We start from the raw sequence: 15,617 nt of genomic DNA, 5'->3' as shown, positions 1-15,617 counted from the left end.
CTCCCGCCGCTTCTCGACGCCCTCGTCCCGCTGTGATGTCTGGGATTGGGGTTTGGGTTCCGGGGATTGAGGCTGGGGCGGCCAAGTGCAGAGCTGTGAGAGGACGGGCACGAAGCAAGAAGGACTCCATCTGAGTGGAAGGAAACTTGTCTCCCCCAGGTTATTACTTTGGTTTTACACAGAGCGTGGTGAGGTGCTGCCTGGAGAAGTGCCCATCCCTGGAGGTGTTCAGAGCCGGGCTGGATGGGGCTCTGGGCAGCCTCGGCTGCTGCGTGGCAGGCGAATTGGAATAGAATGGGCATTAAGGTCACTGCCATTCTGAGCTGTTCTACCATTCCAGATTATCCTCCACCCGTGCCATGGTGGCTGCATCTTGTGCAATGCGTTACAAAGCGTAACAGGTTTGACTTAGCCTCAAAGCACAGGCTGGAAGCTGTGAGTTTTGAGCTGGGGTGATGTTTCTGTCGGGCTGCCTGCAGGAGGATTTCTCTGCTGTTGCTTAAAATAGCAGCAGGTGAGGAATGGAAAAGCTGATTTGTGCCCTGTTTGACCGACTTTGGGCGCGTCACCGGGGCATCTGCAAGGCGATTACTCAGTGTAGGTTTTGCTACCTTTTATAGCTTCATTTTCTTCTCTAAAATAAACTCATATGGAAGTCCATCTTCAGAATCATAGAATTGTTTCAGTCAGAAAGGAACCTAAAAGGTCATCTAGTCCATCTCCCCTGTGATGAACAGGGACAGATCTGAGTGTGCTTTTTCATTTTTCTCCTTGATAAGGGAATCTCAGTTCTGTAACTGTAAAGGCTTCTAATTTACCTTTTTAATGCTTCTTCCTTTGACTTTTTTTGACGCTTTTTAAAAGATGCAGCTTTCTTGCTTTTTTTTCCCCCTTCATGTTATTCTGTCACAGTCAGGCTATGAACTTGTGACAAGATACTTTTTTTTCTTAAATACTCAACCAGAAACATCTGAGATTAACATTCATCTGGCTCCTGCTGGAGCAGTGTGAAGCTGAGAGATGATAGACACATAGTGAAAGCTGTTGTTATTGGAAGAAAGGAGGCTTGTTTGAAGTGAAGTGCATGTTAGTATAGGTTTTAACAACAATTTGCTTCCTCTTCAGTGAAGAAGAATGTCATTGTTTAAAGCTCGAGACTGGTGGTCCACCGTACTTGGGGAGAAGGAAGAATTTGATCAAGGCTGTCTGTGTGTTGCTGATGTCGATAATAGTGGCCAAGGTAAATCCAGGATTACTTGACTAATGACTTCTAAGCTATGCAGCAAGCAGCAAGTTTTGTTACCAAAGCAACGTGTACTGAAAACTTGTTAGCCAAGCTAATTGGCTAGTTAGTTTAAGGTCTGCTATCTTTAGTGTGTCTCTGTAGACTTGGCAAGACACATTCAATGCTTTTGTCTTTGTATTTCCCTTCCAAGCATCTTAATTCTTCAGCAGTAATGTTTTCTCTTTTATCAGTGGTAGATATTTTCTTTAAAACAGCATACAGAGGGTGAGAGTTAATAAGAATGTGCTTTAAACAAGCGTACAGCCTTTTGTGCCTGGAAAATATGAGGGCATTGAAATAAGTGACTGAGGAAACCCTGCTTTTCTGTGTAGCCACTAGTAATATGAAAATGAAGCATGGAGCTGACATGAGGCCTCTTTGAGAACGGATCTACAGTAGTTCATGATCTTTGCTATCAGTGAGTGTTCTTGTGCAAATATTTGAGAACTTAAACTTCTTATTCATGATTTTTCATTTGATTCAAGATTTTTGCTCACTGTGGGTTCTTGAGTTTTATTTCACTGTCAGCAGACTTTTCTTTTTCTTCCTTTTTCAGAAGAATGAATGAATTAGAGCTATGTTACTGTTTTGTGTGACCTTTTTTCAGTAAGAATGGACTGAAGGTGTTATGGGCTGAAACTTTTCTTTGTGGGGAAAAAAATGAAACTGTTTGCTGTATTGCACCCTTTGTCGTCAGGTCTTACCGGGGGAATAAACACTAATTCTTGTTAACCTAGTTACTCTGACATGGAAGACAGAGCATAGAAAATGTTAATTAAGCCATGTAAGTGCCGTGTCCTTTTAGGGAGTTCTTTGGAGCTATTCAGAAATAAGATTAATTTTATGTGTACTATTGTACTTTGTAATCTCATCTTGTTATTTCTTGTAGATAAAATTATTGTGGGCAGTCACATGGGGTATCTCCGTATCTTTAATCCACATCCTGTGAAACCTGGAGATGAAGTGCAAGCTGAGGACTTGCTCTTGGAAGTGCAGTTACGAGAACCAATACTACAGGTGGAAGTGGGAAAATTTGTTTCGTAAGTTAATAACAGCCTGTTTTGCCAATTACTGTTTAAGGCTTAGGTGTGGTTTTCTTTTCCTGTTTTGGGTGGTGTGAAATGGTTTTAGCTTCCACCTTGATGCCTATTGAACATATCTGTGAATATTATAGTATGCATTTGGTCTGCTTTATTGGATCATTTCTATTTGACTTAATGCCTAACTAGAGGAAAATTTTTCAGGAACTTATGCTATTTTCTTGAAGTACACAGAACAGGAGAAAAGTTATACTGAAGACTTTTGGGTATTCAGAAAGCATGCCAGCAATACTTTCTTGTAATTCCAGTGTCTTAAGATGTAATATTGCCATTTTCTTTTTTTTTTTTTAGGGGGGGGGGGGTGATTGATAGAGAATTGAAGATTTTTAATGAATTTAGTAGAAATAAGTGGCTGGGTAGAGGAGAGAAACTACTTAATTTGGAGGAAGGGAGAAGATGAGTGTAGAATTCCAAGTTTTATAACTTCTTCGTTATTGTTTAATTCACTTAGTTTCCATGCCTCTGGTACAAAAGTGTATTTTAAAAACAATGTATATGGCTGCTGGATAGTATTTGCTTGAAATGATGATCTTCTTGTTAATTTAATTCTTGTTAATTGATTAACAAGATTCTTGTTAGTTCTTGTTAATTTTTGTTAATTAATTCCTTGTTCAGAAAGAATTTCAAGCTGACCTGGGAAAATAGTTGGTGTGCTTTTTATGCAGAAATATAGGGGGGGGGGAATGTTCTATAAGGGTTCATCTTAATTTTGCAACTAGCTTCAAGTACTGAAGTGTAAATTTTTGGGAGAGTAGGTTGTTTTAGGTCGGCACCTAATAATCACAAACCTTAGGATCTTGCCAAAACCTGAAAGTAATTTTGACACATTGCTTGAATTTTTCCTCATGCATTTAACTTGAATTTTATCTGAAAACAATTCTTTTTTTCCTCCCTGTTTATTTTTTTTTAATTATTATTGTTTTATTGTGAATAGAGGTACTGAAGGGCTTCATCTGGCTGTGCTGCACTGCCGAAGACTCTGTGTGTATGCTGCTTCAGGTTAGTTTACAGATGCAAGGTATCTTGTGATTATTATTTCTTTTTAAGTACATTCTGAAGCTGGATTAGGTTAAATGCTAAACTCAGTATATGCAGAGTGTTTTCTCATCACCCTTGAAGAGCTTCAGGCACATTCCTTTTCTCACTCATGTGTGAAGAAGAGATATTAGTAATTATGTCAAAATATTTCCTTGTAGTTAATAGATCTGGTGACCTGCTCAGTGCATGAGATGCTGTGAAGTGTATGTGTAGTGGGCATTGCTGGAGTCCTGCTTTTTTCTCTGTGGTATTTTAGTTACTCTCCGACAGGAAGATGGAGTTGATCTGACTTTTTGAAGTCCTGGCATTGCTCACAGAAATTAGATATGAGTCTTAGCTTGTTTTGTGTCAGCGTATGAAAGCTGGAAGGATTTGTCTGAGTTAAAGTGCTTGTCAATGACTGTTATTACAATTTTGAAAATAGGAGTTACTGTCCAAGATGCTGATGGTCAAATAGTTGTTTAAGGACAACTTATTTATCTTCTGAAATGTAAAACAATTCTTATAGTTATTTCACAGAATCACAGAATTGAGTTCAAGGGATCTTTAAAGGTCATCTAGTCCATCTCCCCTGCAATGAACAGGGACATCTGTTAGATGTCTAGATAGCTAGATCAGGTTGCTCAGTGCCTAGTCCAGCTTAACCTTGAACATTTTTACAATCCTTTAATAGACTTTTCGTACTAATGTGCAAGTGTTCATGATCTAATGGATGCTCATTCCAAAAATAAAGGTCACTATTTCTTTACACTTTGAGATCAAATTACTGTTTCATAAAGTGGAATTTTACCTGTTTTATGCATGTTGTCACATATCTGTTATTCGTAGAGCAGTTTCATTTTAGTATCTCTCCTACTGGACAAATGAAAGCATCCTTTAAGGTTGACTAAATGTATGGCATAGGTATTGTATTACAGTCAGTAAGCACAGACTACTTTCTCTTGTTTTTCCCCTGGTGCTGATCTGTAAATACTTATCCAGCCAGGGTTGTGTCCTCCAAGTCTGCCCAGTGTTATCCTGAATGTAGACCTACTTTCATTCAACCATCTGAAAGCCGTAGTGGATTTTAGTTGGAATAATTGCTTGGAAAGTTAGCAAAAACTGCATACCTTTTCATTTTTTAAGATGGATGTTGAAATAATCTTTGTACATCTACAGTTAGGACAAAATTTAGCTTAGATCTCATTCACTCAGTACATCTTTTTTTTTTTTTTTTCTAAGCTGATGTGACTGTTGTCAAATTTTTTTTGCTTGCTGTTAGGATTCTCAGAGTTTTAATGTGTGTACCTCTATCTTACCAGTATTGGTCACTGTACTGAATTTCAGACATGGTAAAGGCAAGTGATAAATGTAGCCTAAACATTATCTATGTACACATATTTGTATTAAATGTAGTTTATAACTGGTGACAGTTCAATTTGAAACAAGGACCATTACAGCTGAGCCTGCTTTGTTGGATATAACACATCCAACAAATATAACCAGAGAATTATAAGAATTATTCCTTTTTGAGTAGACTTTTTCAGATATTAAAGGTGTGCCTGACATGAATAAAATTATGGGTAAGTAGTTGCAGCGTCTTCCTATTTCTGTCTTAAGGTTTTATTTTTTAGTTTTTATTTTTACTTCTTTTTTTTTAAACTAGTAGTGTCAACTCATCTCAAAATCAATAGGAGTAATAGTTTTTCAGGTTGCTCTTTAAACTGGTAAACCTTCAACTGGATGGGTCTATGTGTTCTTGTTTACAACCTTGATTCATGCAGTCATGTGTACTCTTTATTTATTTATTTTGCAGAAACTATGGGGAACGTGGAACATGGTAACCAGTATCAGATCAAACTGATGTACGAGCACCATCTTCAGCGAACTGCTTGTAATATGACTTATGGACCGTTTGGTGGTGTGAAAGGTAAGCTCTTTGCTACATGTTGTTTATAATTTGTTTGTTACTTGTGAGCAGCTGGGGATTAGCTTAAATTTTGAAAGGTGATGTGCTGCTGCTGTCTAGAAGAGGCCATATTTCTAAATGGTAATGTATTTTATCTGAACCATTCAAAAATACATTAAAATGAGGCAGAGTATGAAGCACAGAACAATTGTATTCTCATATCTTGAGCAAGTAATGAGCATATGAGGATAGTATTGATGGGGGGGAAAAAATCAACAAAAAAAACCCCTGATGCTCAAAGTAATTACTTTCTTCTGTGCTTTAATTCTATTTTGCTTTTTGGTAACTTTTTACCCTAGGCAAAGAATAGTCAACCCTTCCATTCTCTGATCCTGAAATACAAGGAGTCTTTAAAGATGCATAATGTGGGCTTAGGAAGGAAAACAAACATAGCTAAGACTGGAAAATGTAACAGCGGGAAGTACTATTCGGTGTACTTTTAGTTTTGAATATATTTTCAGTCTTTGAACATCTGTGATGGGTTTTTTTGTGATTTATTTATTTATTTTTAATTTGAAAGCATTTAGACTTGCTCTATATGCGGTACTTTCTCTTCAGAAGACAGATTTTTCACTGAGCATTGTGAGGTAGTGGTTACCTGCACAAATAATGCCATCTTAATAGGCAAAAAACGTTCTGAGATAATATGGCAAATATAGTCAGAGAACCTCTCAGTTCTGTAGCTGTAATCTTCTAGTAATAATCTTGCAGTGCCTTACCTTAGAGTCAGGCTTGTCCTGGGGAGAGAATTCAGCTGATCACTATTTATACTGATCAAAGATAATTTTACCTGCTAATTTTGCCCAAACAGCTTGGAGAAATGCTTGACTTAAGTCATTGGAATGAGAAGGGAAGCAGCAATGTGGATATTTTGAGGAGTGGATGTACAGGCACAGACATCTTTGTGTTAGCATTTGAAAGAGATGCTGATTTTTCTCTAAAACTGAGAAGAGATTATAGCTGGATTCTTGACGTACTACAGTGGAGCTGCAGTAGTGGATGGATTGAGTGATCATAAGCTAGGAGTTATTAGTGCCTCTGGAGCGATGTGGTGGTAAGGCAGAATATCTATTTACCACCATGCAGTTCTGCAGAATAAAGTCTCTGGATTTTTGTGCCACATATGTTTGTTTACTGTAGAGATCCAGCAGCTCATACTTGATGTTGGTTTCATCTGATAAGATAGCTTATCGAAGCTGTGTGGGATGCAAATCAGATAATAAGGAAAATACCTTTGCAAGCTGGGAAAACCAGATAATGTTTACCTCAGAACTTACTGAGCCAGCCAAACACTTTCTAATCCCTAGGAGGGTCAAATTAACAGTGAGTGCTGACAGAAAAAACTCAGTAGGAGCAGCAAAGGGAACTCTAATATGTTCTGTAAATTTCTCTTATTTTTTATTAAGATTTTTCTTTCCCAGCTTATCAAACTGTTCTCCTTTGCCTTTGTTTCTCATGTTGCAGTTTACAGTAGTGTAATCATTGCTGTGGGAAAAGAAATGCCTCAAGTCTTGTTTTGAGGTGACAGAAATAAAGAATATAAGCAGATGCTTTTGATAGTAATGGGAATTACTTATTACCAACATAAGATAAAGAAGCTTTTAGACCTAAATCTAGGAAAATTACATTAGTCTGTTATCAGGCACCTGAATGTTCCCTAAGGCAGGTATTGAAGCTTCAGAGAAATAGGTGAAGTGGATATTGGAAAATGGTCTCAATTTTACATGGCTTTTATGTGCTTTTCTTGGATTTAATATAAAGAAATATATACTTGTTTTGACTGTGTGACTTCCACAATTCTGCATTTCTTGCTGGGTCTCTGCTAACAGTCTATCTCACTGCCAGTGAGGTGTAAGTGGTGTGAGCGTGCAGCACTGAGCCTGCTTTGCAGTGTGTGCTCTATACTGTGCTCTAGAAGAAGCGAACTAGCTGAAGCTTTTTTATATTTATTGTCTTCTCTGTTATTTGTGTACCAAATACGTGTCTTTTCTCATTGCTGTGTCCTTGAAGCAATGAGAAAGTCAAAGAGATGCTTCAGGGGTCATGTTTACAGATCTACTGAAGCAGACAGAAGAGAAAGGCAATTGAGCAGAACAAGTACAAGGAAAGCATGCTGTGGGAGTGTCGGGGAGGAGGGGAAATGTAAATCCCTCAGGAACATAATCTTTCATCTGAGGAAGCAAAGAATTCGGCAGGACACAGAACACTTGGTCTATGGATTTGCTCAGTCTTGCTTAGGTTTCTCTTGCTGAAGGCAGCACTGTGGGGTTTTTTGTTTTTGTTTTTTTTTTTTAAGCTGGTATGGGTGTGCAGTTTTCTCTCCTAGTTTACAAGAAGTGTAGCATCTTTGGGGAAAAACTGCCTGAAATTTTTCTTTTGGATGCTGATTCACCTAGAGTTCTAACAGAGCTTTTTAGAAACTAGGCAGAATTGGACTATTAGAAGCATGTGCGCTACTGCTGTTTTATGGATCAGTTTGGTTATGAAGCTTCACCAGGTCTCCTTCAGGTTTTTAGAGTTAAACGTTTGCTTACATAAACTTTTCTCTGAGCACACTACTGGGGAGTCGGATTTCTCACAGCTTTTATTAATGTGCTATTTGGGGAGGGATGTCTCTTCAGTCATTTGAAACATTCAATTAAAAATTAGAATCCTTTATGCAACTGTGTATTGCATATTTCCAGTCAGTTTCTTCCAGTGTAAGTTTTGCTCTCCTGTGCATACTAGTTGGCATCAGTGTGTTCATACCCTTGTTGTGTTACAATTTGGTCTGTTCATCCACTAGTTTGTTTGGGTGAAAAGAGGTGGAGATATAGAACATGCAGGTGAACTGTCATTTCTTGATTGGTTTTGGTCTTCTGTATGTATTAAGAAAAATGGTATTAGAGACTTCTCTGACGGAGAGAGAAATGTGATATAAGTAGAAACCAGGCTGGAAGGATATCTGCTAGCAGATGTCTGCTAACATTTTCAAATGAAAGGCTTTTTTAAATGGTGTATGAAATGTGGCGAAGTGACCACTAGATGGTCCTCTCTTTACAGTTATTGGTTAGTAGGCTATGTCTCTGTGTCTGCCTTTGTACTTGTACCGATTCTACAGGTGTATTTATTGGAAGACTTAATGAAGTGTAGGAAATACAAAAGCACTTTCTGTAAACCTTATTGTGTTGTTTTCTTTGTTTGTTTTAACTAAAACCAAAGTATTCTGTTGGTTGTGGAATTTTGGTAAAAGGCAAAATGAACTTTTAACTTTCAGCAAAGCTGTTAAGGTTCCAGGGAGTGGGAAATAAAAAATCAAGGAGATCCCTTGCGTGTTTAGCTAGTCTTCTATCCAGAATTGTTTTGTTTCCGTTCACCTTTTTAAGCAAAACCTGCAAGGAATCAAATGCAATTCAATCTATTTGTAGGTACAGTTAGTTGTTTGTTACTAAGCGTGTGAAAATTTGTAACAAAGACAGGGATTATGATGTAGAACTTAGCACTTCTTCGATGCTTCAGCTTTACCTTTGTTTCTTGTTGTTGCAACACTGGTACAAAAATGAAAACAGTTAATGTGACTTAGGAAGATCAGCTAATTATTCTGCACTTAAAAAAGACTGTGCTGTCTTTAGCCCAGACTTTTAATTTTCTTTTTTTTTTTTCCCCCATTGTTTTGTTATGTAGAATGTCAGCATGTGCCAAGTCTTTGTATTTCTGAACTTTTTGTTATCATAGAGCTGTAAATTGAGTTTCTTCTGCAGTGGCCTTATTCTAGCATATGAATCTTAAAAACTATGATTAATGATAAAATTATGGAGTTTAGTAGTGCTGAATTGTTTTTTGGATTTTTTGGATCAAGTGAACTCTTAACACAGCCACAAAATATCACAGCCCTGAAATAATGAACAGATTCTCGTGGTCTATTTTAATTGAAATATAAAACTACAAGAACATGAGGCGACTCTACTATAAGCTTTCATTTATTGGAACAAAATGAAATTGAGAAAGTGGCATGTACTTTTTTATGATTTGTAGAGAACTCAGTCTACCAAAAAAAATTGCTTTACATAGCCTTTCTAAGCATATAACATGACCTGACCCTCTATAAAATTATCATGGCATCATGCAATTATGCCACCAAAGATTATAGTGTTAACAATGGAACTTCTGTTGTAGGAAGGGATGTTTGCTGACAGCTCACAGCATCTTGGAAAGCGCTTACTGTTATCACGTTTATAGCTTGCCATTCATTGTCTTTGTAAGGTACCTATGTCAAATGCAAAGTTACCGGGTAGTATTATATTATAAACACTTGCAGCTCAAATGGTATCCTGGGCTCCATCAGGAGAGGGGTGGCTAGCAGGGATAGGGAGATGATTGTCCCTCTCTGCTCTTGTGAGGCCCCATCTGGAGTACTGTATGCAGGTATGGAGCCCTCAGTACAAGAAAGACTGTACAAGCTGTTGGGAAGGGTCCAGAGGAGGGCCATGAGGATGGTCTGGGGGCTGGAGCACCTCCCCTATGAAGACAGGCTGAGGGAGCTGGGCTTATTCAGCCTGGAGAAAAGAAGGCTGTGGGGTGACCTCATTGCAGCCTTTCAGTATCTGAAGGGTACCTATAATCAGGAGTGGAGTAAACTCTTTGAAAGGATCGGTAATAGCAGGACAAGGGGAAATGGTTTTAAGTTGAAAGAGGGAAGATTTAGGTTGGATGTCATGGGGAAGTTCTTTACTAGGAGAGTGGTGAGGAACTGGAACAGGCTGCCCTGTCTAGCTTTGACAATCGGTGTCTGAATTGAGAGCTCATCTAATATGAGCAAGGATGTGTCAGCGCTTCTGTGGTTGTTCTGTGATGTGGAAGCACCTGTGCAGAGTTGAAACAGTACAAATACTAACATGCAGCATGTGACTTGCTTGTTGTTTTAGAACTTTAGCTTGAATTTCACAGCTGTCTTGTGTAAAGTACCAAGAGTTTTAAGGTCAAGTGAAATAGATTAGGGCTTACCAGCCCAGTACATCTTAAATATTCTGACTTTTGTTTTTCTGATTTGAAAGTCACTGCTTCACCTAAGAGCATTCTAATTTTCCTACTAAAAATGGGGAAAAAAAGGAAACACATCATTCTTTCTGTAAAATAAGTTGTAAATTTGGGTTTAAAAGAATAGAGTGAAGTAGAAACAGTATTAGTTTAGTTGAAAATTCCTTTTTTCCCTTATTCTTTATGCAGTAGTGTATCTTCATTTCAGTTCTTAAGGAAGGCATAAATCCAACACTAGTCTAGAAATAGTTAAGTCTTATTAAGCAATTTTCTACATGATTTTTACATGTTGTTTATCCCTTGAGGAAGTTAAAACAATATTTATCGAAACAGTGGGAGTATGGTTTTCTCTATGTAGGTATAAAGTGATCAGACTAAAAGCCCACCTTTAAATTTGAATTGATATCACTTGATTATGCATTTTTTCACTCTTCTTAGATTTTTTTGTTTGCAGTTTTAACAAATTCATGTACAAATTCTATGAGAAATAACATAAAATGATGTTAGGATATAGTTTAATAAAAAGACCTAAGAATGAATTGGATCTGCTCTAGGTGTGTGGAAATTTTGCTAAATTGGTTTATCAATGTTAGCTTCAATTACGTGAAACAATAGCAGTAATCAATCCTCATATGGTAACTAAAAATGTATAGGTGGTTAATCTGTCAAAGAGAATTATAAACTGCTTACTTATGAATCTTTTGAATTTGCATATTGGTATGGTAGATGATATGCATGAGATGGACATTAAAACCAACTTTCGTGCTTTCCATAACCTAAAATTCAGTTTTTACAGTCTCTTTGTAGTGTGCTGTTTGGATAATCAGTGTCACAGAGAGCTTAAAATTGTACGTTCAACATACAGAAATGAGTGCTTTCCTGTGCTTTGACTTCCTTGTTCACGTTGAGAGCGCTTAAACATAATGTGTTCTTACCCTTAGAGAAATCTAAGAAAGACGCTGTGATATGGCAAATCACTTTTATTCCTACATTTCCAGCTTCTGTTGGATAGATTACAATTCCTCCAGTTTATAGCCATTAACTGAAGTCCTTCCACATCTTGAGAAAGAGTCAACGTACTACTTGTGTTCTTTGTAAAAAGAGATTTGCTGATGTGTAGCCTACTTCGTTCTGCTTGTAAGAAATGGCAGAGGATGTAACTGTACAACTGCTTGGAGTAAGTGTGCAGATCAGGCTGCAGTTTCCATTCTTTGCCTTGTTTGTCTTGAGTCAGATATGTGGCTAACGCTCAAGGAAATTCTTCTGGAAGCAACTTCTGTTGAAACTGCATAAAGACTGGAGAAGTGCTTTATTAAGAAGTACTGGAGGAGTGCTTTGCTTAAGAAATACAACCACTTGAAGCTTAGGCAGTTTTACAGATTATCACATACATTTCATGTGGTCATATATGTATTATTGTATGGTGGGACCAGATAGTGATTAATATAGAAACAACAGTGTGTAAGGGGTATATGCTGAAGTTCTGTGCTTTGAAGACTGATGCATGAAGTTGAGGATTCCCAAGGTACTATCGGGAGAGCCTAGGATGTGTAATCACATGCTATAATAGGAACAGGTGACCTTTCCCAGGTGAGAGCTGTGTTCTTGCATTGTTCTCTGAATCATCAGTGTTACATTCAAGTGGATTTAGAAACAGTCTTAACTCTTCTAGTTTTCTTTTTCAGTGTATTCTGCTGATATAGGTATCTTCCGCATAGGAATTGGAGAAACAGCATGTTGATAGTTAACCAGTGGGAGGCACAAGCTATTGGATTACCATAGAATAAAATAGAATACTAATAATCTCTGGTGGTGGAGAGTGAAAACATAGTTTAATATCCTATTTTTTTTATTATTATTTTTTTTTTTTAGTTGCTAAATGATCTTTTTAATGTTATTCTTTTAGAGATACTAGCTTTCATTGGAAAAGCAGTATTACCATTTTGTATGTCTCCACAAAGTATAATTGCATCAACTTAAATAATTAGTGAGTTCGTCTTGTTCTTATATGATCTCTTCGAATGAATTGAAAGCAATTTAGAATTTGATTTTCCTGATAATGCACTATGGGCTTTGGAATTGACTTTAAAAATATATGTATTTTAAACTGAAACTCTAATACCTAAAGTTGACTTCCAGGATTGGTCAGATTTCTTTGAAGTTGTTCTGTGAATACTGTATCACTAAAAGGAAATAATGAAACAACAGCAAAGGGAAGGTGAAAAAGGAAGTACAACTCCGACATGAAAAAGTTACAAGTGAAGAAAAAAAGTGTGAAAATATATTGAACCTATCTTTTTTTTCCTCAGCAAATGGTCTTGAATTAATTTTAATTTTATTATAGCACTGGCCTAGAGGCAAAGTATGTTTGAGTGGTACAACAAAGAGGGTGCTATATGGAAGAATTTTTTTAAATAATAAAATTCAACATATGTGTAAACCATGCAACTTTGTAACAGGAAACCTTATAAGAAGGGTAGACTGTGCTTAACTTTTCCACAATTCTGCAAAAATAAATTTTATTAGGTGTTAGTTTAAAAAAAAAAAATATTATCAGCTGAGTTTTATGCTGTAAGGTTAAATGATTCTTATGACTATGTTTTAATACAGCAGCAGTAGGATTTTGGACTTTGATTTACTGGCTACTTCTCTTGAGGAACATAGTGTTTAAGTATTACCTTTCTTTTGAATTGCTTCTGGATAGAGAGGTTATTTGGAATAGTTTTGTTCTTTGTGAGTTTTGTTTATGGAGTAGATCTCCTGATTAGTATTTCTAAATGCTTCCTCACATAAAGCCTTCTTGTGGCATATATATATATATATATATATATATATATATATATATATATATATATATATTTTCTTCAATATTGTCTTCAAATAACAGAGTTAGAACTTCACTAAAGTAAATGTGTGAATGGGAAAATAATCAAGGAAAAATTTCACTGGATCTTTTACCACCATGTTCCTTTCACCTTACCCAACATTAATGAGTAGGCTTGCAGTGCAACTGAAGTAAAAAATGCTATTGACTTTGGTATGCCAGAATTTTACTTCAATTATAAATTACTGGATATATCGCTTAGTCTGTTTTCATTTAAACAGAGCGCTATAATAAAAATGAAATAAAAACAACTGTAGAAATACCTGAGTTTGAGAGCAGTTGTACGTGTGAGTGAAAGGCCACTTACATATAGATTTTCATACTATGGTTGTTATAATTTCTTTTGTTAAAATATGGTACCCAAATGTGTACAGTCATTGTGTGTTGGTAGCATAAGATGTTTCGTATCTTTGGATCTGGGGTTATGGCTTCTGCGATTCTCCTGCCAAGTATCATCCAGTGCCAAGCAGAACAGTAATTACCTCATATGTTTTTAATAGCACAATGTATATTAATAATGACCCCATCTTTCATTTGTCTCTTTGGTGACTTATTGTTGACTCATATTTAATTCATCATCCTAGTCTAATCCCCAGATTCTTCTTAGCACTATTGCCTGCCATTCTCTGGTTTCCTGTGAGACAACTGTCTGAGATCATATCAGATGTTTTATTTAAGCTATGAGATGCTGTCTCTGAAGTTTAAAAAATATGTATTATTACCCTGTGTAACAAATAGTTTGGCATGATGAATTTTCTGTTACTTCAGATATTCTATGTGCAGCTTTATTATTTACATATGTACTCATATTAATCTTCCAGCATTTCATGTGGATACATCCATCTATATCAAATTCATTTGCTGTCCTATACTTTTTCCTCCAAAAGAATGCAGTTTCATTTTCAAACTAGTCAGTCTTTTTCATCTTCTCAAAGGATGTTTCAGAAATGTGTATACACAGCTTTTGTTTATTTATCTGGTGTTTGTTTGTAACTGTTTCTTTACAGAAAGAAAAAACTTCTATCCATTACAAAGACTTATTTGGAAGATCACCAAACTCTTGTTAGTCGCTCCCCTCTGTCATTTCCCTGCCCCCCCCCCCCCCCGCCAAATAGCTGAATAGTTGAAACACATCTTGTTCAGGCCTATGATGCTTTCTGCTAATTGCAGTTTAAAACGTTTTGAGGGCTGTTTGGTATGATTTGTACTTGGAAACCTGTTAGAAATCTCTCTACAAGGTTACTCACTGATGTGGATGTTTTGTGTCCTGGTGAGTAGATCTGAGTGTAACTTCCAAGCACAGAAAAAAATAATTAATGACAAATTAATGACAAAATCAATGAATACTGTTTGCCTGTGTCAAAAGTGACAGGGAACAGAGTAGGAAGAGGTGTTAGAAATCAGTGGAAATGCAACAGTTCTGTTTCAGATTTATAAAGAGAATTCTAATTTTGCGCTATCCAACTGGTTCTGGTCATGGGATATGCCTTCTCATGGTGACAAGAAGTTCTAGTCCTTGTGATGTATATGTTTTTGACTCATGGGAAACTTAAACAGCTGTGCATATGCAAAATAAACAGACTTTTAAAATATATTCTAAAGTGACTGTGAATCCAAGAAGAGGAAGAACTGAAAAATTCTGGTGGATTTAATTTTTTTTATATACTTTTTTTCCCCTTGATGGAAATGGAAATTGTAGTTGGTGAGACCTTAAGCTTACACAGTAGCTCTTGCTAAGCAGCTACAGAATGCTAAGGTGCTATACAATGTGAATGGCTATGGTGCTGAGCTGTTGCTGAGTTAAGTCACAAGTAGGTATCCAGAAGTAAATGTGTGATTCATGTCGAAATACACTTTAAAATGTCATCTGTTTTAAAAACAGACAAAAACAAACAAACAAAAAAACCCCAAACTATGAACACATATTTGCAAAGCTAGTAGTAAAGTAATAAATTCATGCAAGATTCTTATATGAGGAAATGGAAATATAGAATATGCTATAGACATGGAGAAGTGAAAAAGATGGGGGTTGTTATTGGGTTTCATTGTTGCATTGATTCTGCTATTCTGTTCCATTCTAATTCCATGTGTGTTTCAGACAACACTTTAAAGATGAATTTATTGTATGATGCTGACTTAAGATCCTACTGATAATTATTGATCCTACTGATAATTTTGCACCTAAGGTATTGCAAAATATGGCCAATATGCAACTTTCATGAGCTTAATGAAAGATCTGTTATTGATTTGTGATTCATTTAATAAAAAACAAACAAAAAAACAACAACTGTTCAAGTGAAGGCTATTGATTTGAAAGGGCAACTGCTGACAGTACTTGTCTTCATT

General features: G+C 36.5%; 1 protein-coding gene across 9 annotated transcripts in view; it reads left to right on the top strand.

Annotated features, from left to right (window-relative positions):
* Positions 1–15,617, top strand: part of BBS9 (Bardet-Biedl syndrome 9) — a 255,445-nt gene that overhangs the window by 197 nt on the left and 239,631 nt on the right. For 8 of the 9 annotated variants that reach the window (XR_001553371.2, XR_001553372.2, XM_015855026.2 and 5 more), the window contains exons 2-5: positions 1,126–1,240; positions 2,175–2,325; positions 3,320–3,384; positions 5,219–5,332. Coding sequence is in view for 7 of the 9 variants with exons in the window: in XM_015855026.2 (XP_015710512.1) it covers positions 1,135–1,240; positions 2,175–2,325; positions 3,320–3,384; positions 5,219–5,332 (436 nt within the window). In the remaining 2 variants the exon portion in view is untranslated. Of the gene's footprint in view, positions 1–24; positions 160–1,125; positions 1,241–2,174; positions 2,326–3,319; positions 3,385–5,218; positions 5,333–15,617 lie in introns of those variants that run through there. The other variant, XM_032442561.1, reaches the window with a different exon arrangement.

This window comes from Coturnix japonica, chromosome 2 (assembly GCF_001577835.2).
Source record: "Coturnix japonica isolate 7356 chromosome 2, Coturnix japonica 2.1, whole genome shotgun sequence".
NCBI lineage: Eukaryota > Metazoa > Chordata > Aves > Galliformes > Phasianidae > Coturnix > Coturnix japonica.
This window is presented reverse-complemented; position numbering and strand designations above follow the sequence as displayed.